Source organism: Taurulus bubalis (genome assembly GCF_910589615.1).
Source record: "Taurulus bubalis genome assembly, chromosome: 1".
NCBI lineage: Eukaryota > Metazoa > Chordata > Actinopteri > Perciformes > Cottidae > Taurulus > Taurulus bubalis.
In genome coordinates, this window is record NC_136589.1 from 420,095 (window position 1) to 447,280 (window position 27,186).

Here is a 27,186-nt window from a genome sequence, read left to right on the forward strand (position 1 = left end):
CCTCAGCTCCTCACGTGGAGTTCATGAAGCCGCTGATGGACGTCGAGGTCAAAGAGAAAGAATCTGCTAAGTTCGAATGTGAAGTGTCCCGCGAGTCGGCCAAGGTGAGACCCTCCGACCCATCGGCACGCGGCTCTGCCGCCGCTCGGCTTCAAGGCTCAGGCGGTGAAACGTGGTTTCTGTTGTTCAGGTCCGCTGGTTCAAAGATGGCAACGAGATCCGGAAAGGAAAGAAGTACGAGATCCTCGCTAAGGGGGTCCAGAGGGTCCTCGTCGTGCACAAGTCCGTGTTCGACGACGAGGCCGAGTACGAGTGTGACGCCAGAACCTCCAAGACCTCGGGCATGCTCACGGTCATTGGTGAGGAACACATACGTTTATATATATATATATATATATATATATATATATATATATATATATATATATATATATATATATATATTTGTACACCACATGTCTCTAACATGTTAAACAGAGGCTCAACCTTTTGAGCCCCAAGAGGAGCCCTTCTAGGGGCCTTAGTGAGGTCTGTTCAAGTAGTCGTATCAATCCCAAAGGAGTTATAATACTTGTGTTATTTTATATCTTTTTTTCAGAATTTTTTTGTGAAAAAATGTTTATAAAAAAAAGAAAAACACTTTTATACCATATTTTGATCATAACTATGAACATCCATCATAGTTATGAGCAAGATTCCCCAAAAATGTCTCCTCGAGCGTCCCTGAGGTTTTCAAACTGTTTGGTTCAGGGCCTTAACAACAGCCCAGATACTAATAAAACACCTTTTTGGAAAGATTAGGACCTAAAGAATCAGAATCTGTCACAATAAAACAAAGCATTGAGGAGTTACGAAGGAGTCAAAAAACTGTGTCGTTGGGTTAAAAGATGTCAAAGTAATAACCTTTATGCCTAAACATGGTTGGTTTGGGGCATGCTGGGTATCATCCTTTGCATAAACTTCTGCTTAAGACGCGTTCTAAGAAACCTCACGAACACGGAAGCTGGAGCAGGAGAAAAAGTCGAAGAAAGTATGAAAATAAACAGTCTGGCTGCATTGGGATTACTAATATACTACACAAGGATGATCATACTTTATTAGACTCCTACGAGCTCGTAGGGTTACGGAGAAGTGTCTTTTATTGAAACCGACTTTGTAAAGTGTATTTATTAACGTCTAGTGAAACGTTGCGGTCGCCACGCGGAAGTGACATCGAGGTTACAGGTTTATGGAATTACATAAACTTATCATTAAGTTTATGTAATTCCATAAACTTACCATTAAATTGATGTAATTACATAAACTTACCATTAAGTTTATGTAATTACATCAACTTAACGGTTTATTTTTTCTGAGCCGATAGAACCATTCCCACAATGCTTTACTGTATTTGAGTAATCTAAATGAAGTTAATCAGCGTTGTGGTTCTGGAGATCCTTTAGGAAACGTCACTTGACTCATTCTTCTCTGTTCCTGTCCGATGATGGGCTTGGAGCTTAAAAGGTGGGCCAGTACTGATGTTTAGAAGTGTGTCTGGTTATAAGGTCATAAACAGTTGCTCTAAAGGTGCAAACCCTAATTAGGGGACCCTAGAGTTCTACAGCTCATATGACCACGATGTGAATACCAGACCCAATTGTCCTTGATCTCTAAAGAATCCGCAACTCCTTGCCTTTAAAACAATGTATTTTCAGCATAAATATGATCAAAAGTCAAGAGTCTGAGCAAGATTCCACAAAAATGGCTCCTTGATTGCTCCCCGAGTTTTATTCGGTGCCTTCATCCCCCAGAGTAATACTGCACATTTTTAGAAAGATTACAACCTAAAGCATCTCAATAATAATAATCACAATAAACATAAGCATTGACATGTTAGGAAGCATATTCAGTCCAAAAACCCTGTTTTTCGGTTCAGACATTGAAAAAGGACCTACTTTGAGCTTTTCCTTGTTCCCACCATGACAAACAGGAGATGTAAATGACCGTCTCCTTCCGCATGAGCCGCCTGACGCGCTTTCAGACGAGTCTGAGGACCAATGAGATCGCAGGACCTCAGAATGCCCAAAAAAAGAAAAGAAAAAGCTCTGGTCTTGTTTCACAATGTGGAGACACTAATAAAATGATCTAGATTGATTTAATCGACTCCCACAGGCCCATAAGTCACAGGGATGAGTCTATGGTTTTAAAACCTGAGAGTCACGCTCAGGGCCGATTTAACCCTTCTATCTGGTCACAGAGGAGGAGGCCCGGTTCAGCAAGAACCTGTCCAACGTGGAGGGCACGGAGACGGACAGCGTGAAGCTGGTCTGCGAGGTGTCCAAACCCGGCGCTGACGTCACCTGGTACAAGGGAGACGAGGAGCTGCCGGAGGGCGGCCGCTACGAGCACATCGTGGACGGGCGCAAGAGGATCCTGATCATCCAGGACCTGAGGATGGGGGACGCCGGGGACTACACCTGCAGGCTGAGTCCCAGCACCAAGACCTCGGCCACGCTCAAGCTCAACGGTGAGAGGATGATGATGATGCTGATGATGTATTTCCTGTTTAGCTCCAATATATTACAGTCAGCTCAATCTTGCTAAGTTAGCTTAGCATAAAGACTTAAAAAAGTTAGCCTGGTTCTGTCGGCTCCTCTACAGCTCGCTGGGTAACGACAGATTGGGGTTTACGTGTTCTTTATGCTAAGCAAAGCTAACCGGCTACATGTTTAGCATTCAGACCTGAGTGTGTTAGTTTGAACACCTCAAAGAAGAGAGACACGCTTCATGTGTTTTACTTCAAGACACAAAGACGAAGCAAAGCACAATAATCACTTCGACTCCCCCTCCTCCTCCTCCTCCTCCTCCTTCTTCCTTTTCCTCTTCCTCCCCCTCCTCCTCCTCTCTCCAGAGCTGGCGGCTGAGTTCATCTCCCGGCCTCAGAACCAGGAGGTGGTGGAGGGCGAGAAGGCGGAGTTCTCCTGCTCCGTCTCCAAAGACTCGTACGAGGTGAAGTGGTTCAGAGGAGGCCAGGAAGTGGAATCCGGGGACAAGTACGCCATCGTGAGCGAAGGAAAGAGGAGAGCTCTTATTGTGAAGGTCTGCGAGTTGAAGGACGAGGGCGGTTACGTCGCCCACATCGGTGGAGTCAAAGCCTCCGCCGACCTGTTTGTGATCGGTAAGAGCCGCTCTCGTCTTCCTCGTCCGGTGGTTTTTAGAGCGACGCTTCAGGTTTAATCCGTTTGTGTTTCATTCCAGAAAAACTGAGGATCGTCACGCCGATTAAAGACACGGAGGTGAAGGAGGGAAGCGAGATTGTGTTCAACTGTGAGACGAACGCTGAGGGAGCGAAGGCCAAGTGGCTGAAGAACGAGGAGACGATATTCGAGAGCAGCAAGTACATGGTGGCCCAGAGAGACAACGTCTTCTCCCTAAGGATCAGAGACGCCCAGAAGGGAGACGAGTCCAGCTACACCGTCATCCTGACCAACCAGAGGGCGGAGCAGGCCAAGTGCACCGCCGGCGCCAAAGTGTCCGGTAAGGACCAGCATGCAATTCAGTTGTCTGACCTCCAGAGTGATTTTATTGTTCCAACGTGCTGCGTTCAGGGTCTCTGATATCACAGTTTGGATTCACAATCGGGATGTGCGGGTACAGCATGCAGTTCCCTCCATGTTTAGCTTCCTAACACAACCTATGTACCAATGTACAAACAGCTGCTGGCCAGTTGCGAGCCAGTTGGCCAGCCAGCGGTGAATAACGACGCCGGCGGTCCTTTTCGGCGTCAATAAATGAATGTGTTTACTCGGGGAAAAAATACCAAGATATACCGTGAAACTGCCAGAATCTTGCAAAATAAAGTGATATGAACTTTTGGCCATACCGCCCAGCCCTAGTTCATGATGTGTTCTCTCTCTCCACAGAGGAGAAGCTGAAGTTCCTGGACCCCATCGAGGACGTGGAGACTCAGGAGAAGAAGACCATCAGCTTCGTGTGCAAGGTGAACCGGCCTGAGGTGACGGTGAGGTGGATGAAGGCCGGCCAGGAGGTGACGCTCAGCAAGCGCGTGGTCTACAGAGCCGACGGCCTCAAGCACACGCTGACCGTCAAGGACTGCGCGATGGAGGACGAGGGCGAGTACACCGCCGTGGTCGGAGATGACAAGTGCGGCGCCGAGCTGATCATCAGCGAGGCGCCCACCGACTTCAGCATGCAGCTCAAGGACCAGACCATCACCGAGTTCGAGGACGCAGAGTTCACCTGCAAGCTGAGCAAAGAGAAAGCCGTGGTGAAGTGGTACAGAAACGGACGGGAGATCAGAGAAGGACCGAGGTGATGAAAAGATCATGTGACCTCGTGTCGAGTGTGTTGAGAAACCACATGTTCACCACATGTTCACCACATGTTATTGATGTTAACCACATGTTAACTACATGTTTACGTTGTGCGGAGGTTATATATCAAACTGCACATGGACCTCGGAATTAAAAGAAATGCACATTATGAGCAGTAGGGGGCGTACATATCAAGCACCTCCTATGATCACCTGCTTACTGACCTTTGACCCTTGTGTTCTTGCAGATATCACATGGAAAAAGAAGGCAAGACGTGCAGACTGGTTGTCAAGGTGTGCAGACCGGATGATGAATGTGAATACGCCTGTGGTGTGGATGAGAGGAGGACCAGAGCCAGACTCTTTGTTGAAGGTAAACTCCTAAAACCTCCTCATCTTTCTTAAGCAGTGAGGTGAATCTTTCTTTTCTGGATCCTCATGCGTTCTTCCCGTCCCGCAGAGACCCCGGTGGAGATCGTCAGGCCGCCTCAGGACGCATTCGAACCGCCGGGCTCCGACATCGTGTTCGAGGTGGAGCTCAACAAGGACCGGGTGGAGGTGAAGTGGATGAGGAACAACATGATCATTGTCCAGGGAGACAAATACCAGATGATCAGCGAGGGCAAAGTCCACAGACTGCAGGTCTGTGAGATCCGACCTCGAGATCAGGGAGAATACAGAATCGTGGCCAAAGACAAGGACGCCAGAGCCAAGCTGGAGCTGGCAGGTGAGTCCACACTGACATGATTCATCAATGAAGCAGCGGGAACTCGATGGCATGAAGACCACAGAGCGGTGGGGATCAGACACTGTACTGAAACCCTTCTTTTAGCCCAAATATAAGGTGGACCTTGAACTCTCGTTCTGAAGGGAAGTCTAGTTATCTGAGGGGAAAAAGATTTGGGGAAATCTCACCTAAATGTAGAGACATTGCCAGATGCACCGACCTTTACAGGTTGGTAGATTGGAGGTTCCTCCATGGTAAGAAACTGTAAAGACTTCTTCTATCTCCTCTGCAGCGGTTCCAAAGATCAAAACCACCGACCAGAATCTGGTAACAGACGCCGGTAAACCCTTCGTCATGAGCGTGCCGTACGACGCCTACCCTCGTGCCGACGCCGAGTGGTTCCACGAGGGCGCCGGTCTGCCCGTCCAGAACATCGACACCTCCGCGGACAAGACCGAGTTCCGCCTGAAGAGCCCCAGCAAGGAGGACCGGGGCCGGTATAAGGTGGTGATCAAGAACAAGCATGGCGAGGGAGAGGCGTTCATCAACCTGGACGTGATTGGTGAGTCTGGAGTTACAAGTTATATCTGCCCAACATATATCTGTGGGGGTCAGAACCGTTTTTAAATGTCACATTGGTTGTTTTCAGACGTCCCCGGCCCCGTGAAGAACCTGAGAGTGGTCGACACCGCTGACGGTGAGGTCAGTTTGGCCTGGGAGGAGCCTGAGAGCGACGGCGGAAGCAAGATCGTCGCCTATGTGGTGGAGAGACGCGACGTGAAGCGTAAGGCCTGGACGCTGGCTACAGGCCGTGCCGATACTCCAGAGTATTGTGTCAGCGGCCTCCAGAAGGACTCCAAGTACCTGTTCAGAGTCTGCGCTCGAAACCGAGTCGGCAGCGGACCCATCGTTGCCACCGAGGACGCCGTCCAGGCCAAGAACAAGTTTGGTAAGAAACGATCAAAGGTCCCACTTGCAATCGCACACCGTCTCCTCACTTCAATCAAGTCCTTCATGCGTTTGTTTTTTTACCGTCAGATGTTCCAGATGCTCCGGAGGACGTCGCCGTCGGCGGAGTGAACAGGTTCGGTGCCACCGTTACCTGGGAGCCTCCCAAGAACGACGGTGGCTCAGAGATCATCGCCTACGTGATTGAGCTCCGCGACAGGACCGCCGTGAAGTGGGAGGCGGCCATGGTCTGCGGTGCCAACGACCGCTCGGCCACGCTGAGCGACGTGGTGGAGAACAAGGAGTACATCTTCAGGGTCCGAGCCGAGAACAAGGCCGGCATCGGCAAGCCCAGCGCCGCCACCAAACCTGTCAAGATCATGGACCCCATCGGTGAGTGAAAACCAGCAAATTGAATGTTTGTTTGTTGTCATGCCCGGAAACAACCTGATCGAATTCCTTTGACCTTTCATGTTGCGCCTGCAGAGCGGCCGAGCCCACCTTTGAACCTGAACTTCAGCGACCAAATCAAGACGGCGGTCACGCTGACTTGGGAGACGCCCACCAGCAACGGCGGCAGCATGATCACCGGATACATTATTCAGAAATGCGACGATGGCACCGACAAGTGGCTCCGCTGCAACGCCAGACTGTGTCCTGACCTCTCCTACCGGGTACGGCTTCATCTTCATGTTTTGTGAATATCCGTTTCCCATTTTTGATCTTTCAGCTGTGGGGGTTCCTGGAGCTGACTTGTTTGTATTGTTTGGTTGTTTTCCTCAGGTGTCCGGTCTGAAACCGGGTCAGAAGTACCTCTACAGAGTTTGTGCTGAGAACGCTGCTGGCTTATCCGATCCAGCCGAGCAACTCGGACCGCTTCTCGCTGACGACCCTCACGGTACGAACAGACACATGGGACTTAAATGTGTTGTTTGAATCAGTATCATGTTATTTTAGATTCCATTCAAAGATGTTCAGAATTTGCCAGGCTGACTAACACAATCCACCAGATGGCAGTTTAACTAAATGAAAATGTTTCTCTCCTGGCAGTCGGTCCGACCTTTGACCTCAGTGGCTTCAGGAACGGCCTGGAGGTGATCGTCCCTCAGCCTCTCACCATCAGAGTCCCCATCACCGGATACCCAACGCCCGTCGCCAAGTGGACCTTCGAAGAGAAGGAGCTGACCACCGCTGACGAGCGCGTCTCCATGGTGACGAAGCCCGCGTACACAGAGCTGACGGTCACGCCGAGCGTCCGCCCGGACAAAGGCACCTACAGCCTGACGCTGGAGAACGACGTCTCGTCCGTTTTCGGAGAGATCGACGTCAACGTCATCGGTAACAACAACTTTAATTTAAAACAGACATTTCATAATAATACAAATGGACAAGGAACTTGTTATGGTACAAAGACTTTTGACAAGCAAAGAAAATGTAGAAACTCTTGAAACCCTGATATGCTTCACTAACAACCTCTTCAGGGTAAATCCCGCACCTTACCCAATGCATGCTGGGTAAAGCGTCCAGTCAACAACAACCCTTTTGGTCCACTTTTCTTATGCTTTACTTTGTAAAGCTCTTGTTAATTTACTTTTTTCTACCTTTATTCTCCCAGCATGCCCAAGTGCTCCTAAGGACTTCAAGGTGGCCGAGGTCACCCGTCACCACGTCCACCTGATGTGGGAGACTCCGGAGCACGATGGTGGAAGTCCAGTCACCCACTTCCAGATCGAGAAGAGGGAAGTGTCTCGCAAGACCTGGGCCAAGGTACACCTTGTTTTTACCTTTGAACGCAGCATAGGCTTAAAACTCTCAAACCCCAAATAAAGCACTACAACAGAAACTTAAATCACATTTTCCTGCAAATCAATTAAACATTATGTATAAACAAAAAGAAAAAAGGATTTTGAAAGCCACAAAAAGTGCAAAGAATGTGTTATTTTAGTCTTCTGTAGCTCTTGTGTTAATGCGTCAGTACTGCGGCGCTGTGTTTCCAGGTGGCCGCCGGCATCCTGGACCTGGAGCACACGATAACAGATGTGATTGAAGGGAAGGAGTATCTGTTTAGCGTCATCGCCTGCAACAAGTGTGGACCCGGAGAGCCGGCGTACATCGACGAGCCCGTCAACGTGTCCTCTCCCGCCAGTGAGTATTTATTCTGATAAACTCTGAGTGAAGCCGACTCCATGACACCAGAGCTACAAACAAGGGCACCGATGTCCTTTGTTTTTGAGAAAACTAGATTTAAAGTTTACAGCAGGTCTTATCTACATCCTGTCTTTCCTTCCTCCAGCTGTACCCGATCCTCCCGAGACCCTGAAGTGGCGCGATAAGAGCGCAAAGACTATCTTCCTGTCCTGGGAGCCTCCCAAGTACGACGGCGGCGCCCCGATCAAAGGCTACGTGGTGGACAAGTGTCAGCGCGGTACCGACAAGTGGGAACCCTGCGGCGACCCCATCCCTGAACTGAAGTAAGACCTGCTGGTTCGGGTCCACTTGCGTCATGCTCTATATTTCGGGACAGTCGTATGAAACTTGTTCTGTGCTCACAGGTTACAGGTGACCGGCCTGATCGAGGGCCAGTGGTACGCCTACAGAATCAGAGCGTTCAACAAGCTGGGAGCCAGCCGGCCGTGCAGGGCCACCGATGAGATCCAGGCCGTTGACGCCAGAGGTAGGACCGCTTGGAACAGGAATAGTATTGCATGGTGTCAGCGGGACTAGGACAGGATGGGGAAACACAGCCTTGGGGGGTTTAGCAACAAAGTTAAATGGTTACGGGTTACTGGGATCAATGGGAGATAAATCTCTCGACATTACTCTTTATTCAAACAGAACTTAAAGGATCTCTATGAAACACGTCTTGCCTTCAGTTTTAGACTTCCTCAACAGTAATGTCAGAAGCCTTTTCAATCAGCACCAGAAACACGTTTGACAATATGTACGAAGGAGTAAAATGGGACCTAAAGGAAGAGTAACGGAACCACGGTTAAGATTAAGGGGACCTGAAGGAAGAGATAAGGAACCAGGATTAAGATTAAGGGGACCTGGAGGAACATTTTCTACACAGGATGAGCTTTGTTGAGTAAATGCTTCCCTCCACATTTGTTCTCTCTTACATTTTTCTTCTAAACATTTCTAACAGAGCCTCCAGAGATCCAGCTGGATGTGAAGCTGCTGGCCGGTCTGACCACCAGGGCCGGCACCAAGATCGAGCTTCCAGCCGACGTCAAAGGAAAGCCTGATCCCCGGGTGAAGTGGACCAAGGCCGACCTGGTGCTCCGGGCGGATGACCGCATTACCATTGACACCCAGCCGGGACACTCCAAGCTGTCCATAGGCAACACCACGAGAGGAGACACCGCCACCTACATCATCGAGGCGGTCAACCCCTGTGGACGCGCCACCGCCACCATCGATGTCAACATCCTTGGTACGGATACTAGCTTATCATCTGTCTATGAAACCTGGATCCCAAACTATGACGAGCTGCTTTTCCAGCAGACCATAAATCAATCAATCAGCACACAGCCCAATGGACTTCTTTGTTGGATGATCTAAGCAGCCAGCTAGTTAGCTGTTAGCATGTTAGCTCAAAGTCCTCTCAAGTCATCTCAAGTCAGAAAATTACTTTTTGGTTAAGAAGCTAAACAAGCCATACCAACACATGCTAAATAAAACAAACAATACAGACTGGGAACATAATTCTGTAGACTTGTTCAATCATATTAATATTAAATGCAGTATGTTAAGCTCATTTTAAGGTCTTGTAACTGTAGAAATGTCTCAACGTGAGACATAACCCACCGGGATGTACATGTTGAGTCATTTTCATGTTGCATCCCCCCCTCAGATAAACCCGGCCCTCCAGCCGCCTTCGACATCTCCGACATAACCAACGAGTCGTGCCTCATGGCGTGGAACCCGCCCAGGGACGACGGCGGCTCGCCCATCACCAACTACATCGTGGAGAGCCGGCTGACAGACAAAGAGGAGTGGGTGAAGCTGTCGGCCACGGTGAAACACACCACTTTCAAGGCCTGCAAGCTCACAGCTCTGAAGGAGTACGTCTTCAGGATCAGCGCTGAGAACCAGTACGGCATCGGTGCACCTGCAGAGCACGTGCCCATCATTGCAAAGTATTCCTTCGGTGAGTTGTTTTGCAGCCTCGCTACCGATCAAAATAGTTCCTTTTTAAGACGTGATATATTCATATTTAAAGATAAATCACATTACACATTAAATTAACATTTATTCTTAAATTCAATACTAGAAATGATGACAGCACTTGGTAGCACAAAATGTAAACCGTACTTTGGATTCTTCTTACAAAATGTACAAAACACTGGCAATGAGGCAGATCTTAGGTAGATAATAATGAGAATAAATTACATTTAAATCATACCCTAAATCAAATGCTATTACTCATGCTTATTTTCTACCTGTTTCAGATTCCCCTGGTGCTCCAACCAGAGTTACTCCCTCCGACATCGCCAAGGATGCTGTGACACTGACCTGGTTCGAGCCAGATGAGGACGGCGGCAGTCCCATCACTGGATACTGGATCGAGAAGTTCGATCCAGAGAGCGACAAGTGGATCAGATGCAACAAACTGCCCATCAAGGACACGACCTTCAGGTAAATAATCGCAGCCAACGAGGTTCAAGATGTTTGTTTGTGAACGAAACATGTGAATATTGTTCTGACCCTGCTTCCATGTGGCTGCAGGGTGAAGGGACTCCCCACCAAGAAGAAGTACAGCTTCCGGGTTCTGGCTGAGAATCTGGCCGGACCTGGAAAACCGAGCGTGGAGACCGATCCGGTCCTCATCAAAGACCCCATCGGTACGTCGCATGTCAACCCTGTACTTTGGTTCAGTGACAAACTGCTGTCATCAATGTATTGAGGACTGTTCCACTTGACTTGCTTCTATATTGTAGGAGTGATAGGATTGGAAGAGTTTTCGGATGTTTATAACAACGCTGCACTCTTCTTCAGATCCCCCATGGGCTCCTGGCAAACCCGTCATCAGAGACGTCGGCAAGACCTCGGCCTTGCTGGCGTGGAACAGACCGGAGCACGATGGCGGGGCGAAGATCGAAGGCTACATCATCGAGTTCCAAAAAGCCGGAAGCGAGGAATGGATCCGCATCGCAGAGGACGTTCCTCAGACCGAGCACCAGCTGCAGGGCCTGATAGAGAAGCAGGAGTACTCCTTCCGGGTCAAGGCCGTCAACAAGGCCGGCGAGAGCGAACCCAGTGAGCCCAGCGAGTCCGTGGTCTGCAAGGAGAGACTGTGTAAGTGCAAACTGGGGGGCAGTGGCCGGGTGAGCTGCTGTCTGACAGAAGATCAGATTAAATATCGACATACCCTATAATTCCTTGGACAAAATATTAGATTTCGTCCTTTTATCAGTGATAAAAAAATCAACCTCGACACAAAACATGTGTGGCCAGGACTTAAGGACTGAAACAATTAAACTTTCAATCACCTTTTTCTCTTCAACAGACCCTCCGGCGGCTCCTCAGTGGCTGGAAGTGGCCAACATCACCAAGATCAACGCTGACTTGAAGTGGCAGCTTCCCAGCAGCGACGGAGGCTCGCCCATCACCAACTACGTGGTGGAGAAGAGGGACGTGAGGCGGAAGGCTTGGCAGTCGGTGGACACCACCGTGAAGGAGCTGAAGTACACGGTGACGCCGCTCAACGAAGGCTCGCTGTACGTGTTCCGTGTGGCCGCCGAGAACGCCGTGGGGACGGGTGAATACTGCGAGCTGGAGGACGCCGTGCTCGCCAAAGACACCTTCAGTAAGTTCTCAACAGTCATCTGCATCACAGGTTGTCAAGCGGCAACTAGGGGGTTGAGAAAAGAAGTCAAACGTGCCTGAAACTGCAGTTCCTCAAATGGCCATTAAAGGCTCCAAAAGAGTCGATCTTCATTCACCTCCACCTTAAAAGTAAAAATGTGTTTACAGTCTGGTCAAAACAACAGTTTAGTCTCTTTAGCTAATATTCTTCAGGGCCTGGCTTCTTTGAGAGACTCTTAGTCAATGGGCAGTCCAAAATGATCACATTGATATGTGGGTGGTCCCTGCGGATTCTAGCAGTTCTTTAGACTCCGTGTTCTTTGATCTAGATTGAGACAAGACGCTTCAGACAAACTGTTCTAAATATGAATGTTTGTCATGTTCTTTGCAGCAACTCCTGGACCGCCTTATGCCCTGACGGTGGTGGAGGTCACCAAGAGACACGTGGAGCTGAAATGGGAATCTCCTAAGAGCGACGGTGGAAGACCCATCACTAAGTAAGACTATAAACTGCTGTAAAACTACTGCGTAGACCACTATGAAGTCTCGATCCATGAGTAACAGAGTAACCTGCTCCTCAGATACGTGATTGAAAAGAAAGAGAAGCTGGGAACCCGCTGGCTGAAGTGCTGCAAGACTCCAGACAAGCAGACTCAGTTCAAGGTGACGGACGTGGACGAAGGCTCTGAGGTTCAGTTCCAGGTCAGAGCCGAGAACGAGGCCGGAGTCGGAGATCCAAGTGAACCCACCGAGATCCTCACCATCGAGGATGCAACCAGTGAGAATCCATCAAATATTCATTGCAGACACACAAGAGAGGAGCACGTCAGAGTTTACATCTGATATATATATATATATATATGGCGCGTCCACATATATATATATATATATATATATATATATATATATATATTTATTTCAGATGTAAACTCTGACGTCCTCCTCTCTTTCCAGGCGCTCCTTCTCCTCCTCTGGAAGTGACCATCCCCGACGCCAGCAGGGAGCACATCAATGTCACCTGGAAGCCTCCGGCCAAAGATGGCGGCGCCCCGATCACCGGCTACCATGTGGAGGTGGCCGAGGCCCGTCCCGAGCTGAAGTGGCTAAGGGTCAACAACAGACCTATCAAAGAGCTCAATTTCAGAATTGACGATGGAATCAAACCAGAGAAGAAGTATGTCATCAGGGTCCGTGCCATCAACTCTATTGGCGTCAGCGATCCCTCCGAGATCTCTGACAAGGTCTTCACCAAGGATCCCGACTGTAAGCATCAACATTAATTAACTTCAGGAACTAATGCTGCACACCAAACGCGTTGCAAATTATTAGCGAGAGTAGTTTACATGCAAAGTCAATGCACAGATGCGAATAACGCGGCGCGAATGGTGCGTTATTCGCCTCATTTGAGTGAGTTTAAATATTTCAACTCGGGTAAAAAATGTGCGTGGCGTAAGCCAAACAGCGTTGAGAAGCTCCGCCCGTCATCACCGCCGTCCTGCCGTCGCTGAATCAAACTGCTGCTGGTCCTGAAGGAGCGCTCACAGCGGCTTCATTCAGACGCTGTTGTGGGACTACGGCTAATATTATGAACCCAGACACCATGGAGTTTGATGTTCCCACGTGTGTGGAGTTTACACAACAACTATAAAGCAGAACTAGTGGTTATTTCCATGGTGGATGGAGGAAACGGTGACTGTTTTTACGGCGATAAGTCACGACCCCTTTCAGGCGCGAATGGTGCGAATAACCACATATAGTCGAGTGAGTAAACTCACGCGAGTAAAGCGAATATTCGCAACACGTTTGGTGTGAACGCAGCATAAGAAGTCTAATCAAAACATTGACCAGTTATGAATATTAATCCTGTCCTCTGGTCCAAAGGTGCTCCGACTATGAATTTGGAGGCGCAGGACGTGGTCGTGGTTGAAGGCGAGAAGCTGCACCTGAACGTCCCCTACAGGGCGATCCCCACACCCAAGATGGTTTGGCAAAAGGACGCGGTGGAGTGTAAGGCAGACGACCGACTCTCCATGACGGTGGAGATGAACAGCGCTCACCTGGAGCTGCTCAAGTGCACACGTGCCGACGGCGGCGCCTACGCCATCACCCTGGAGAACAGTCTGGGGGCCGCCACCGGCACCGTCAACGTCAAAGTCATCGGTAGGAAGAGCTTCGTATGATCGTTCTCTGGAGATACAACGCAGTACTTTGTTTGTACGTCGTTGAACTCATGCAGTCCAGTCAAGATGTCTTTTAGAAAACCGGTTCACACGCCGGCTCCAGAGTTTCACACCAAGGGATTCAATTAGATTTAACATGACAGACCAAGTCTTGAGCTGGGGGACTTCATGATTCAGCATGTTATTAGCACACTTTCTGGATGTATTTCACTAGAAACAGACGAGGAAGCCTCATCCTCTGACAAATGAATGCTTTCTTCTAGGCCTTCCCGGTCAGTGTAAAGACATTACCTCCAGCGACGTCACCAAGAACTCCTGCCAGATCAGCTGGGGAGCCCCGGAGGACGACGGAGGCACCCCGATTGTCAGCTACACCCTGGAGCGCCGAGAAGCCTCCAAGAAGACCTACATGCCCGTCACGTCGGGAGAGGACGTCCTGACCTGCACCGTCAAGGACCTCTACGTCAACTGCGAGTATTACTTCAGAGTGAAGGCCGTGAACAAGGTCGGAGCTGGAGCACATCTGGAGCTACGCAACCCGGTCATCACAGAGGAAGTCAAGCGTAAGTTTTCAGAGGGCATGTTAGCATGCTTCCGTTAGCATGTTGCTCAGGTAGAGTTCACAGATCCACTAGATCTGTGAATGGTAAATACTTTAGAGACCTGACATCACATTGAATCATCCATAACTTTAAGGATGTTTCTTTTGAGTGAGCCTGCTGGGCACCAATAGGATCACCCCATCAATTAAATGAGATGAAACATATACTCAAGGGTTATGTCAACCCAAAAACCTCAGACATTTACTATCTGTTGTTAACATCAACTCCACAGAGAAACCCGACCCACCAATCCAGGTGGAGGCTCAAGACCCGACATCCAAGTCCATCAAAGTCACCTGGAAGGCTCCGGACTGCGACGGCGGCTGTCCCATCCAGGGCTACATCGTGGAGAAGATGGAGAAAGATGGCGACCGCTACGAGAGGGTCACCCCGAGCCTGGTCCCCGGTTTCTCCTACGTGGTGACGGGCCTGACGGAGGACGTGGAGTATCAGTTCAGGGTCCGAGCCGAGAATGCCGCCGGAGTCAGCGAGCCGTCCCGCAGCACTCAGCTCATCAAGGCTGCAGACCCCGTCGGTAAGAAAACCTGCCGAAAAAATCAATTACTGACATGCTGAAAAGGTATTTAGCTTTAAAACTTGAGATAACAAGGAGCTGCATTTCATAACTTTTCTTCCATTTACAGAAAAACCGACAGTGACCCTCCACGCTCGCGTGCAGTCTGGTCTGTGCGTTAAGAAGGGCCAGGAGATCCGCATTGACGCCTTCATCTCCGGCTCCCCGTACCCCAAAGTCAGCTGGCTGAGGAACAACGAGGATGTCACCAAAGAGCCAACCAAGAAAGTCCCCCAGGCGAAGAAGAAGAAGAAGAAGACCAAGGTTCGTGTCCTCGGAGGGACAATACGAGTCCTGAACGCTTGATGCACTACGACATATGAGTAAAGGGTTAATACATGTTTCCTTTATCCCCTTCAGGTTCCTGAACCAGAGGAGGAGTTTTTAACTCCAATGCGTGAGCGTCTGGGTCTGGATCAGACCCAGAGGGGTCAGTCTGCACTGATGATCCGCGACGCCATCAGAGTCGACCACGGAGACTTCACCATCCAGGTGGAGAACACGCATGGCGTCGCCACCGCCTGCTGCGTGGTCAACGTGCTGGGTGAGTCTTCAGAGAGTCACATGACTTCTGCGGCACTTTGGTCCTCATGCGACAATTAAACTGATGAAATGATGAAAAGAGAAAGATGCGCTGAATCGAATTGGCTGCAGTTCTTTTTTTTTTTTAATGAGGGAGCATATTTGGACAAAATGTAAATCACTAACTTGTTTTCAGGGTTCAGTTTGTAAAATGAAATTCATTTAAATGTGTTCAATCTCAGCTTGAATCCTCCTGAGATTAACGACTCTGTTCTGCTGCAGACAAACCCGGCGCTCCGATCAACTTCACCTTCGACGAGATCAGGAAGACCTCGGTCGTCTGTAACTGGGAGCCTCCAGAGGACGACGGCGGCTCCGAGATCCTGAACTACATGCTGGAGAAGAAGGACAACAAGAACCAAGAGGTCGGCTGGATCACCGTCACCTCCACGCTGAAGGGCACCAGCTGCCCCATCACCAAGCTCATCGAGGGGAAGGAGTACATCTTCAGGGTCACGGCCGAGAACAAGTTCGGCTGCGGGCCACCGTGTGTCTCCGAGCCGGTGGTCGCCAAGAACCAGTTTGGTAAGAAGAGGAAGGAGCTTCACGTCAGAATATTATCACCAGTTATAACGCATTAGATGTTAAAGCAATTACTCTTTTGTCTTAGCTTTGGCACCACCTGGTGGTCGCGTAGAGAATGACACATTGAACCCTCGTCCTGTCTCGCCCCCCTCAGATCCTCCCGATGCTCCCAACCCCCCGAGAGTCCACGAGGTGACCGCGAGCTCCGCCCGCATCTCCTGGCACGAGCCGAAGGACAACGGCAGCCCGATCCTGGGCTACTGGATCGAGAGGAAGGAGGTGAACAGCAAACACTGGACCCGAGTCAACCGGGCCCTCCTGAACTCTCTGGATGTGAAGGTCAGCGGCCTCATGGAGGGACTCACCTACATCTTCAGAGTGTGCGCCGAGAACCTGGCCGGGCCCGGGCCCTTCAGCGAGCCCACCGACCGCACCGTCGCCATGGACGCCATCCGTGAGTTTTCAGGCCGAAAAAAGTGTTCTCAAACACACCAGAACTTAACAGACAGAACGGGTTTACATGTGTCGGGTGGAAATGTGTTTGTTTGAAGCAGGATGTAGGAGGAATATGTTTGATAGGTCCGTAGTATTAGTGAAAGGTCATAACGGACTTCTTCTGTACGTTTAGCGCCCCCCTATGGCCGCTTACTGGGATTATCAAACAACTTCAAGGACCATTCCAGTGTTTTTCATACTTTAGCCCAAACTACAAAATGATGCCTCTTCACAAAGCTACTGTAGTTCATTATGAGCTTTGGCTCTGCTCCTCTCAGTCAGGAACAATGATGGAAACAATGAGAGCAAATGTTTGACTTGTACTTAGCGCCCCCTGTGGCCGATTAGAAGACTATCCAATACACTGGAGGCATCAAATCAGCTACTTCCCAAATTCTAATGAAATGGTGCCTAAATATTTAATATAACACATGGATGGACCAAAGATGACATGAGACGGTCATGATGCTGCTGACTAACTTTGGTTGGACTGCTTTTGGTTTCATTTCTTTTCTTTCACACTTTAATGATTTAATGGCGTTACTGAAATGACAAGCTGAACACCAACGTTTCCTCATGTGGTCCATTCCAACATGGGTTCAGATCAGTAGGATTAATCCCCCTCTGCCCCTCCCCCACCAGTGCCTCCTGGCCCCCCCACTCCATGGATCGTGGACACTGGGAAGGATTCAGTCATCGTGGCCTGGAAGCCCCCGCTGTACAACGGCGGCGGAGACATCCTGGGGTACCACCTTGAGAAGGTGCAGGAAGTTCCTTCATAGCTTCTGCGTCTAAAGGTGCCGATGCGTCCTCTGACCCGTGGTGTTGAACTCTGGTTTTCTGATCCCAGGTCTTGGCCGGAGAGAAGGAGTGGACTCGCAGCACCGAGTTCAGGTGTAAGGAGCTGACGTACACGGTGACCGGTCTGACCGAGGGAGCAGACTATTACATCCGCGTCATCGCCATCAACGATGCAGGACCTGGAGCTCCCGGTGTGACCGAACCCGTCACCGTCAAAGAGCCCGAAGGTACGGACCGGTTTACGAGGCAGTACTTTACCTCCGGGTGTTTTATGTCCGATTGTTTTTTGGTATTAAGACAAGAACAATGTTTTCAGCTTGTTCAGAAAACAAGCTGAAAATCATATTCAACACTTGAAGCAGCAGCAGGAAGTGTTATGAGATGTTAAATACAGTTCAATCCAAGACTGACTCGTCCTGCCGTCCCTGTGGTTCAGAACCTCCCGCTGTGGACCTCGACTCCTCTGTGAAGAACGGCGTCATCATCAAGGCCGGCGAGCTGCTGAGGCTTCCCGCTGTGGTGACCGGCCGACCACAGCCCGAAGTCAAGTGGGCCAAGGACGATGCAGACATCGATCAAGAGCGCATGATCGTAGAGACGGAGGGCAAGAACACCACTCTGCTCGTCAAGAAGGCCGTGAGGGCGGATCACGGGAAGTACAAGGTCTCTGGCACCAATGGAAGCGGGACGAAGACCGCCGAGACCCGAGTGGACGTGATGGGTCAGTGTTGAATGAATCCACCACAGTTAAATATATGACCTTTTGAGGGTTTTACAAACTAACAACTAGCTGAGGAGGAAGTAGGTCGTAGTGCAGAAGAGAAGGTTGCTATTCGCTGAGTGACACAGCCAGTAAACAAGGGCGCAGATTCTTCTTTCTATTGGAGAAACTTAAAACCTCCAGAGGACAGTTTGGGGCTCGTCTCTAAAAACAAGTCATGTTAATAATACATCTAGGTTACTTTAGAACACTGGATGGATTACATTTAATGAATTCCATTTTATTGTATTGTAAAGAAGTCATAACAGCATAGATGGGTGCCTTCAAAGACAATCAGATATTGGAGGCAGCAGTAAGAGGAAACAAACCTTTTTCCTGGCCTGTGTTATCGTAGACGTCCCCGGACCGGTGGTGGACCTGAAGACGGTGGCGGTGACCAAGAAGAACATCACCCTCACCTGGTCCGACCCCTTGGATAACGGCGGCAGTGAAATCTTCGGCTATGAGGTGCTGAGAAAGGACGCCAAGATGAAACTCTTCCGCCAGCCCATTGAGACGGCGTCCTGCAAGTGCGACGTTCAGGGCCTGCTGGCCGGCGAGGAGTACGACTTCAGAGTCATCGCCAGGAACAAATACGGCGACGGAGCTCCGGCTGACCTGGGACCCATCCTGGCAGAGGACCCCAAAGGTAAGTCCGAGGAGATTTGTGACTCCTGAAGGTCTGTTGGAACATTTGTTTGGTATTGACTGAATTCCTCCTCATTTCTCCAGGAACTCCTTCTGCTCCAGAGAAGCTGCACTACACCGACAGAAGCAAGAGCACCATCACCTTGGCCTGGCTGCCACCTCAAACCGACGGCGGCAGCCCCATCAAAGGCTACTACGTGGAGAAGATGAGGTCAGACGGCTCCGAGTTTGAAGTGGCAAACCGCAAGCTCTTCACAGAGTGCTGCGGGACCATCGAGAACCTGTCGGAGAACCAGGAGTACCAGTTCCGCGTCAAAGCCGTGACCGAGGTCGGGGACGGAGAGCTCTCTAAGCCCATCGCCGTCAAGATCCAAGATGACGAAAGTATGAAACTCACTCCAAAAAAGCTTCAAAGAAACAATGATTTGATTGATTATTTTTCTGGTGAAGCCAAACTCTCAAAGGTGAAAAGTTGAGAGTGACAGATGTTTGCTTGTCTACAGTTTCTCCAGTTATCACCATCCTGAAGTTCTTCAAGAGCAACGCCATCAATGTGAGGAAAGGCACGGCCATCGACATCCCGGCGGAGGTGAAGGGTCTTCCTCTGCCGACGCTCAAGTGGATGAAGGACGATGTGGTGATCCAGAAACCTGAAAACGAAGAGAAGATGACGATGGAGACTGAAGAGGTCAGAATGGACCTCATGTCAACAAGTACAGCCCAGATCCCTCTCCTGGCTTATAATGATCGCTGTGGTCGGCGGTCTGGATGACCCCATGACCTTTCTGTTTCTAGCGCTACCTTCAGGACAGTGATATGTTCTGCTTCAATATTCTCCTGAGAAAAAACTCCTCTTCTCTGTTCTTTTGTTGAATCTTTTAAAGTCTCTGTGTTTGTGATGCACATTTGAACGACCTTGTGTATGGGTTAAGTGGAGTAAACGGATACATTTGCCCTCTCGTCTTCAGGTGACCCGGACCACTCTGAGGACAAAGATCGCTTTGCCAGAAACCATAAGGCAGGACAAGGGCAACTACAAGCTGGTGGCTGAAAACTGCTTCGGCAAAGCGGAGCACGTCATCCGGGTGGAGATCCTCGGTGAGAACGTCGAGTCGTTTCCTAGTTTCCATGGTGGTCTTTGATTGATATGTAATGCCGTCTCTACGTACCAAGCCTCACGTTGACGCAACCCTGCCTTCTCAGACCGTCCTCTTCCTCCGAGGAACATCGTGGTCTCGGACATCAAGGCCGACTCGTGCTACCTGACCTGGGACGCCCCGGAGGACAACGGAGGCAGCGAGATCACCAACTACGTCGTGGAGCGCAGGGACGCCAGCAAGAAGAAGTCCGACTTCGAGGTCCTGACCATCAACCTCATCGACAGGAGATACGGGGTGAGGCCCGAGGGTTATCATATATATATATATATATATATATATATATATATATATATATATATATATCTGTGTCTGTATTTTCTATTTAATTCGTATCAAAAGAAAAAAGAAAGAAACAGTCCTTGAAATAAACCATGACCATGTGTTTCCATGTCAACGCCTAAACAAAAGAGATAAGAAGTGATCTCCACTGACCCGGTTCTGATCCTTCAGGTCCACAAACTGAACTTGAACGGCAACTACCAGTTCAGGATCAAAGCCGAGAACAAGTACGGCTTGAGTGACGGCTGCGATTCAGAGAAAGTCCAGCTCAAGGATCCGTTCGGCCTCCCCGGACCTCCACGCAACCCCAAAATCATTGCGGCCACGGCGACCACCATGACCCTGACCTGGGACCCTCCTCTGGACAACGGCGGCTCTACCATCCAAGGATACTGGTTGGAGAAGAGGGAGCGCGGTGCCGTTTACTGGGGCCGCGTCAATCGAGCGCCGCTCACCAAGCCGTCCGTGAAGGGCCTGCAGCACACCGTGCTCAAGCTCATCGAGGGGGCCGAGTACCAGTTCAGGATCGCAGCCTGCAACGCCGCTGGAGTCGGACCGCCCTGCGAGTCCAGCGAGTGTCGCTTCGCCGTGGATCCCTGCAGTGAGTGTTCAGCCCCGAGGTGGTCCTCATCTCGGACCAGCATCCCTCTTACTTTATTCATGTTCTCAAAACTTCATCAATTTAGTCAGGAGTTTGATCAAATGATCAGTTTGAATGTATTGTTGTGAGTTATTCAACTATATATATATATATATATATATATGGATCTCATATATATATTATATATTATATACAAAGATAGTAGAGCGTTATTTTGTCTGGGACAAGGTTTTAAACTTAAAGTTTATTTTTCAGGCGTTGCTGTATTTTGTGTAAAAAATTGTCCGACTGATTTTATTCGCTTATTTCTACATTATTATTTAAATTCTTTAGATTCATGAAAAACTTAAAAAAGATGAACATGAAAAAGCTTTTAGTGTTGTGTTCTGTATCAATAGTGGGTATGAATTATTTTGTGCTTAGTTAAATATTATACGACATTTGTCTGTATATTGGTTGCTAAGTCAGTCTGCCCCCACCCAGAACCCCCCTGCCCCCCCGGGTACCCCGAGGTTAAAGACAAGACCAAGAGCAGCATCACGCTCACCTGGAGCCCACCAGAGAGAGACGGCGGCAGCCCCATCAAGGGTTACATCATCGAGGTCCACGAGGAGGGCTCTCCTGATTGGAGGAGGGTGAACCCCGCCGACAAGCTCCACCCGTCCACCGAAATCACCGTCCCCGACCTGAAGGAGGGCAAGAAGTGCAAGTTCAGGATCTACGCAGTGAACGCTGCCGGAAACTCAGAGCCCGCCAAGACGGGAGACATTCTGGTTCAGGACATCCTGAGTAAGAGAGCTGCTCATAGGACAAGATAATAATTAATCCTGTTGTAACCTCAATCATCTTTCATTCTCTCATCTCCAAAGAGACCAGACGCCTCAGTACCGAGTGCTGAGAAGACTAAAAGTCCAACTGTAGTTGGTTCTCCTTCAAAGAGCTGTTTCCTTTGTGCTTGTTCTTCAGTCGAGCCGTCCGTGTCTCTGGACATCAGCGCTCACGAGCTGCTGAACTGCAGAGCCGGAACCCCCATCAGGATTCCCGTCACAATCACCGGACGACCCGTTCCCAAAGTCACCTGGACCTTCGATGGACCCGCCGAGACCGAGAAGAAGAACGAGCTCCACACGCTGCCGGTCGACTCGGAGGTCTGGATATTTATTTAAGTTCACTTTGCTTTGTCCGTACAATATCTGAATGATGGTTATCTAATGTCTTCATAAAGTGTGAATGACAACTCTAAGAGAAATGTAACATATAGAACATGTCTCCTCTCAGATGCAGACCACCGACACAACCTCGGTGGTCCTGATCCCGGAGAGCAAACTGAACCACAGCGGCCGATACATTATCAACGCAGAAAGCGTGGCCGGACACAAGGTGGTCAAAGTCAGAGTCAACGTGCTCGGTACGTAAACATTCAAAGGCTTGCCACGTGCTCATGGAGTGAAATGTATTGTGGGTAATAATGGTGAGGAATACAGACGAATTAAGGAAGTTTCTAGTTTAGAAAATGAAGACAGATTATCGCTTCTCCGTCTTCAGACCTGCCCGGACCTCCAAGAGACCTGAAGGTCAGCGACGTAACGAGGGGAACCTGCAGACTCACTTGGAAACCTCCAGAGAGCGACGGGGGCGAGAGGGTGAAGAGCTACTTCATCGAGAAGAAGACGGTGGACGGCAAAGCCTGGACCAAGGTCCGCCCCCTTACGGCTCACATCGGTCGGATCAATGCTCTCTGAACTGATCAACCAATAACAATTCTGTTGCTGCTTCCAGGTGAACCCAGCCTGCGCTGCTCAGTCCCTGGTGGTTCCAGACCTGATCAACGGGCAGGAGTACCTGTTCCGCATCCGGGCTGAGAACCGCTTTGGGTTCGGCCCGCTGGCTGAGACCACCCAGGGCTCCAGGGCCCGAGATCCAATCCGTACGTCTGCTCTCTCTCCTGATCCGACCAGCTGGTTTCTGACGATAACTCTTCATAAGCATAAGCTCTTCTTTACTTTAGCATCCTGTCTTATTCATGCTAAATGATAGCTCTTCTTTATTTCAGCATTCTGTCTTATTCATGCTAAATGATAGCTCTTCTTTACTTTAGCATCCTGTCTTATTCATGCTAAATGATAACTCCTCCCTAAAACAGAGGCCTTTAGTTTCAGACAGAAGCTCAACTTCAAACCCAAACAAAGGTCCATCAAATGAAACGTTTGGCCACACATTGATCCTGATAGAACTGGAGCCGCACCAGCAGTGAACCTCCAACCACAGACGACTCAGCATCACATGACGCGTTTTCTTGTCTGCAGATCCTCCCGACCCTCCCACCAGGTTGAAGATCCAGAGCGTGAGGAAGGGCGCCGTGAAGTTGACATGGAAGGCTCCAAAGAACGACGGCGGTTCCCCCATCACCCACTACAGCGTGGATCTGCTCTGCTGGGAGGCCAGCAGCGCCCAGAAGGAGTCCTGGAGGAGGTAAACCTTCACCCCAGAGGTCTACATGGGTCCACTTGGGTCCTGCTAACTGGGGACCGAGTAGGACCAAGTCCAAGTCTCTGTTTGGGCCCACATGGTTTTAGTATCCGTTTACTTCAGAAATGTTGTCCACCAATCAAAGGCTGACATTTTCAACTTCCTAATATTTACAAAAATGACGTGTGATCTAGAATAAGATTAGATTTTACAACCCGGGCTGTTGGAAGCTGCTTTTCCTGAACACTTTTTAGTTTTTAACTTTTCATATTTCCTGCAGTTAAATTACTTTTTAAACACTTTTGAATCTTGTGACCATAAAACATCAAGTGTGTTTTTCAGGATAAATCTAGTGAAACATCTTCAGCACTGAGGTTTAGTTTAGTCGGAGGCTCAATTTCTGACCCCTGTGACCTTCAGGTGCAACCGGAGAGACGTGGACTCCACCAGCTTCAAAGTGGAGGACCTGACGGAGGGAGACGAGTACGAGTTCAGAGTGGTGGCGCACAACAAGGCCGGACCCAGCCGGCCTTCCACCACAGTCGGACCCATCGTCGTCCAGGACCAGACCTGTAAGACCAGCACTGTATCCAGCTGCATCATGGGAAATGTTTTTGTCCAGCTGCTTTATTAAGGAGACAGCTCATTAATTTCAGTCCATTACTTCCACTAAAACACAACAGGAAGGCAGAGAAATCTTCAAATGTAAAACACTTCATCTCTTGTGCTGCAGGCGCTCCGTCCATCGAGTTGAAGGAGTTCATGGAGGTGGAGCAGGGCTCCGACATCAGCATCGTGGCCACGGTCCGCGGCTGTCCGTTCCCCACGCTCACATGGTTCAAGGCTCCGGCCCACAAGTCCGACGACAAGGTGGAGGTTCAGTACGACGAGCACATCAACAAGATGGTGTCCGACGACAGCTGCACGCTGCTCATCCAGCAGGGCAAGCGGCCCGACACCGGCCTCTACACGCTGGTGGCCTCCAACAGCCTCGGCAAGGCCTCCAAGGAGATGAGACTCAACGTGCTCGGTACGGACGCCACGGCTCACCTGTGGTCACATACAGGACCACGGCTCACCTGTGGTCGAATACAGGACCGCGGCTTACCTGTGGTCACATACAGGACCACAGACCCTCACATTTAGCCTCCTGACACGTCTCATCATGTGATCAACCAGTTGTTATGGAAACCTGCTGATCTTTACCCAAAAACGTCATAAAAGTTCCTATTTTCCTTAAGATTTACAAAAGATTAAGATTTCAAGTAAATAAAAAATATAAACTGATAATTTGTAATCCTTAATCAGCCTGAATGTCACTGAAACTGTTATAAATTGTGTTTTTAAAGCATTAAAGTATTACATTGTAATTATTAGACATTAGCCATATTCCTTTATAACCCAGTCTATATTTTAAGCTCGGTCTAAACCCAGAGATCACGGTGTTGTTTCAGGCCGACCCGGTCCTCCCTCCGCTCCCATCAAGTTTGAGGAGATCGGCGCCGAGAGGATTACGCTGTCCTGGCTGCCGCCGGCAGATGACGGCGGCTCCAAGATCACGAACTACGTCATCTGGAGGCGTGTGGCCAACAGGAAGACCTGGGTCTCCGTCACCAACGAGCCCAAAGACCGGCTCTGGACCGTGGAGAGCCTGATGGCGGGACACGAGTACGTGTTCCGCATCATGGCCCAGAACAAGTACGGCGTCGGAGAGCCGCTGGACAGCGAGCCCGAGGTCGCCAGGAACCTCTACAGTGAGTCACCATACCGTGTGAAATACTCCAAACAGCAGCTTATAAATACATATATATATATGGAAAGGCCGTTAACACTATTACATTGTTTACGTACACTTAACCAGTAAAGCCTTAATGAAAATAACACTAGAAAGTACTCGTTGATGCAAGAACCCGTTTCTACGTCTAAATGGACGAATGCACCAGAGACACCAAAGATAACCGACCACTGACCACTCTGGTGCTTTGAGTTCCTCTGACCTTCGACCCTTCCTGCAGGCGTCCCCGGTCAGTGCGAGAAGCCAACGGTCAGCGGCGTCACCATGGACTCCATGACCGTCAGCTGGGAGGAGCCCGAGGACGACGGCGGCACGCCGGTCACCGGCTACTGGCTGGAGCGGAAAGAGACGACGGGCAAACGCTGGACCCGGGTCACCCGCGACCCCATCCGGCCCATAAACATGGGCGAGTCGTTCGTGGTCAGCGGACTCATTGAGGGCTCACAGTACCTGTTCAGAGTATCCGCCATCAATTCCGCAGGACCCGGACCTGCCAGCCCCCCCACAGACCCCATGTTCGCCAGAGACCCCATCTGTAAGAGTTCTACTGAAACCACACGAGTTCATGTTTGAATACACAGAGCGGGATGTTAACTGTCTGTCTCCTCCTGTAGCCCCGCCCTCTCCTCCAACCCCGAAGGTATCTGATTGGACAAGGTCCACGGTGGACCTGGTGTGGATCCCTCCTCTTAAGGATGGAGGCTCCAAGATCATCGGTTACTGGGTGGAGTACAAGGAGGAGGGCACCGAGGCCTGGGTCAAGGTAAACTCATCGTTATCCTCATGGATCTCATTATAGGACTTGGTTTTAGAGACGGAGATAACAACTTTAGAAACTCCATGTTTGTGTTTTTCAGGCCAAGGAAACAGAAATCCGTGGCACCCGACTCGTGATAGCCGGTCTGAAGACTGGCGGCAAATACAAGTTCAGGGTGATTGCGTTCAATGCTGCCGGTAACAGCGAGCCAGGGGAAGTCCCAGAGGTGCTCGAGGTCAACGACAGAAACAGTGAGTCGGACTGAGAGTCTATGGACGGTTTCATCTACTTTAGTTTGAACAAGCAGTAACGTTGCGTTTCTCCCCCACAGTCGCCCCCGAGGTCGACCTGGACGCCTCCGTGAAGGAGCGGATGGTGGTCCACGCCGGCGCCGTCATCCGGATCATCGCCTACGTGTCGGGCCAGCCGGCCCCGGAGGTCACCTGGAGCCGAGACGGGGCCGCGCTGCCTCCCGATGCTAAAGTGGAGACGACAGCCATCAGCTCGTCTCTGGTCATCAAACCCTGCAGCAGGAAGCACCTCGGCGTTTACACACTGACCGCCAAGAACGCTGGAGGGGAGAAGACCAAGAACATCACCGTGGAAGTTTTGGGTAAAATCCTGTTTTCATATCAAAGGCGTGTTGAGACTCTCTGCTATCGTTGGAAGTAAAACCCTTTGTGTCCTCCCTCAGACGTCCCCGGGCCCGTCGGCATCCCCTTCACCGCAGAGAACCTGACCACTGAGTCCTGCAAGCTCAACTGGTTCTTCCCCGAGAACGACGGCGGCTCTCCCATCAGCAACTACGTCATCGAGAAGCGCGAGGCCGAGCGCAAGGCCTGGACCTCGCTGTCCTTCACCGCCAGCAGACAGAACGCCGTGGCTCACGGCCTCACCGTCGGAAAGTCCTACTTCTTCAGAGTGGCTGCCGAAAACGCCATCGGCCTCGGACCCTTTGTGGCGACCGCAGCTGAGCTCCTCGTTAAGGAGCCAATCAGTGAGTTTAGTTACTTAATGGTGACCGCTGGTCTCTGAAGGGCAGAAAGTTCTGCGTTAAAAAACATTTAAAGAATATTCAGAATTCTAAGATCATAGAAGATTTTTAATTTCTGAGTTATCTGAGCCATGTTCGGATATAATATATCTGTATGTTTGTGCTCATC

At 50.0% G+C, this 27,186-nt stretch overlaps 1 protein-coding gene across 1 annotated transcript in view; it reads left to right on the forward strand.

Annotated features, from left to right (window-relative positions):
• Positions 1-27,186, forward strand: part of LOC306741702 (titin-like) — a gene marked incomplete at its 5' end in the record, with an annotated part of 162,411 nt that overhangs the window by 72,814 nt on the left and 62,411 nt on the right. The window contains 57 exons of the mRNA XM_079224017.1: positions 7-104; positions 191-359; positions 2,237-2,506; positions 2,891-3,157; positions 3,238-3,516; positions 3,903-4,311; positions 4,561-4,685; positions 4,773-5,039; positions 5,332-5,601; positions 5,689-5,988; positions 6,078-6,380; positions 6,474-6,661; positions 6,771-6,885; positions 7,038-7,325; positions 7,603-7,754; positions 7,985-8,132; positions 8,281-8,458; positions 8,540-8,661; positions 9,133-9,420; positions 9,841-10,137; positions 10,439-10,625; positions 10,716-10,831; positions 10,986-11,285; positions 11,497-11,796; positions 12,187-12,292; positions 12,377-12,573; positions 12,750-13,058; positions 13,677-13,955; positions 14,239-14,538; positions 14,810-15,112; positions 15,222-15,415; positions 15,512-15,695; positions 15,956-16,258; positions 16,413-16,712; positions 17,396-17,514; positions 17,604-17,781; positions 17,991-18,275; positions 18,670-18,963; positions 19,047-19,346; positions 19,466-19,650; positions 19,931-20,060; positions 20,166-20,356; positions 20,573-21,002; positions 21,486-21,791; positions 21,969-22,150; positions 22,281-22,410; positions 22,548-22,699; positions 22,782-22,929; positions 23,309-23,474; positions 23,892-24,043; positions 24,205-24,501; positions 24,926-25,225; positions 25,487-25,801; positions 25,881-26,029; positions 26,124-26,274; positions 26,355-26,636; positions 26,718-27,020. Coding sequence (XP_079080143.1) covers positions 7-104; positions 191-359; positions 2,237-2,506; positions 2,891-3,157; positions 3,238-3,516; positions 3,903-4,311; positions 4,561-4,685; positions 4,773-5,039; positions 5,332-5,601; positions 5,689-5,988; positions 6,078-6,380; positions 6,474-6,661; positions 6,771-6,885; positions 7,038-7,325; positions 7,603-7,754; positions 7,985-8,132; positions 8,281-8,458; positions 8,540-8,661; positions 9,133-9,420; positions 9,841-10,137; positions 10,439-10,625; positions 10,716-10,831; positions 10,986-11,285; positions 11,497-11,796; positions 12,187-12,292; positions 12,377-12,573; positions 12,750-13,058; positions 13,677-13,955; positions 14,239-14,538; positions 14,810-15,112; positions 15,222-15,415; positions 15,512-15,695; positions 15,956-16,258; positions 16,413-16,712; positions 17,396-17,514; positions 17,604-17,781; positions 17,991-18,275; positions 18,670-18,963; positions 19,047-19,346; positions 19,466-19,650; positions 19,931-20,060; positions 20,166-20,356; positions 20,573-21,002; positions 21,486-21,791; positions 21,969-22,150; positions 22,281-22,410; positions 22,548-22,699; positions 22,782-22,929; positions 23,309-23,474; positions 23,892-24,043; positions 24,205-24,501; positions 24,926-25,225; positions 25,487-25,801; positions 25,881-26,029; positions 26,124-26,274; positions 26,355-26,636; positions 26,718-27,020 — 13,056 coding nt within the window. The remainder of the gene's footprint in view (positions 1-6; positions 105-190; positions 360-2,236; positions 2,507-2,890; positions 3,158-3,237; positions 3,517-3,902; positions 4,312-4,560; positions 4,686-4,772; positions 5,040-5,331; positions 5,602-5,688; positions 5,989-6,077; positions 6,381-6,473; positions 6,662-6,770; positions 6,886-7,037; positions 7,326-7,602; positions 7,755-7,984; positions 8,133-8,280; positions 8,459-8,539; positions 8,662-9,132; positions 9,421-9,840; positions 10,138-10,438; positions 10,626-10,715; positions 10,832-10,985; positions 11,286-11,496; positions 11,797-12,186; positions 12,293-12,376; positions 12,574-12,749; positions 13,059-13,676; positions 13,956-14,238; positions 14,539-14,809; positions 15,113-15,221; positions 15,416-15,511; positions 15,696-15,955; positions 16,259-16,412; positions 16,713-17,395; positions 17,515-17,603; positions 17,782-17,990; positions 18,276-18,669; positions 18,964-19,046; positions 19,347-19,465; positions 19,651-19,930; positions 20,061-20,165; positions 20,357-20,572; positions 21,003-21,485; positions 21,792-21,968; positions 22,151-22,280; positions 22,411-22,547; positions 22,700-22,781; positions 22,930-23,308; positions 23,475-23,891; positions 24,044-24,204; positions 24,502-24,925; positions 25,226-25,486; positions 25,802-25,880; positions 26,030-26,123; positions 26,275-26,354; positions 26,637-26,717; positions 27,021-27,186) is intronic.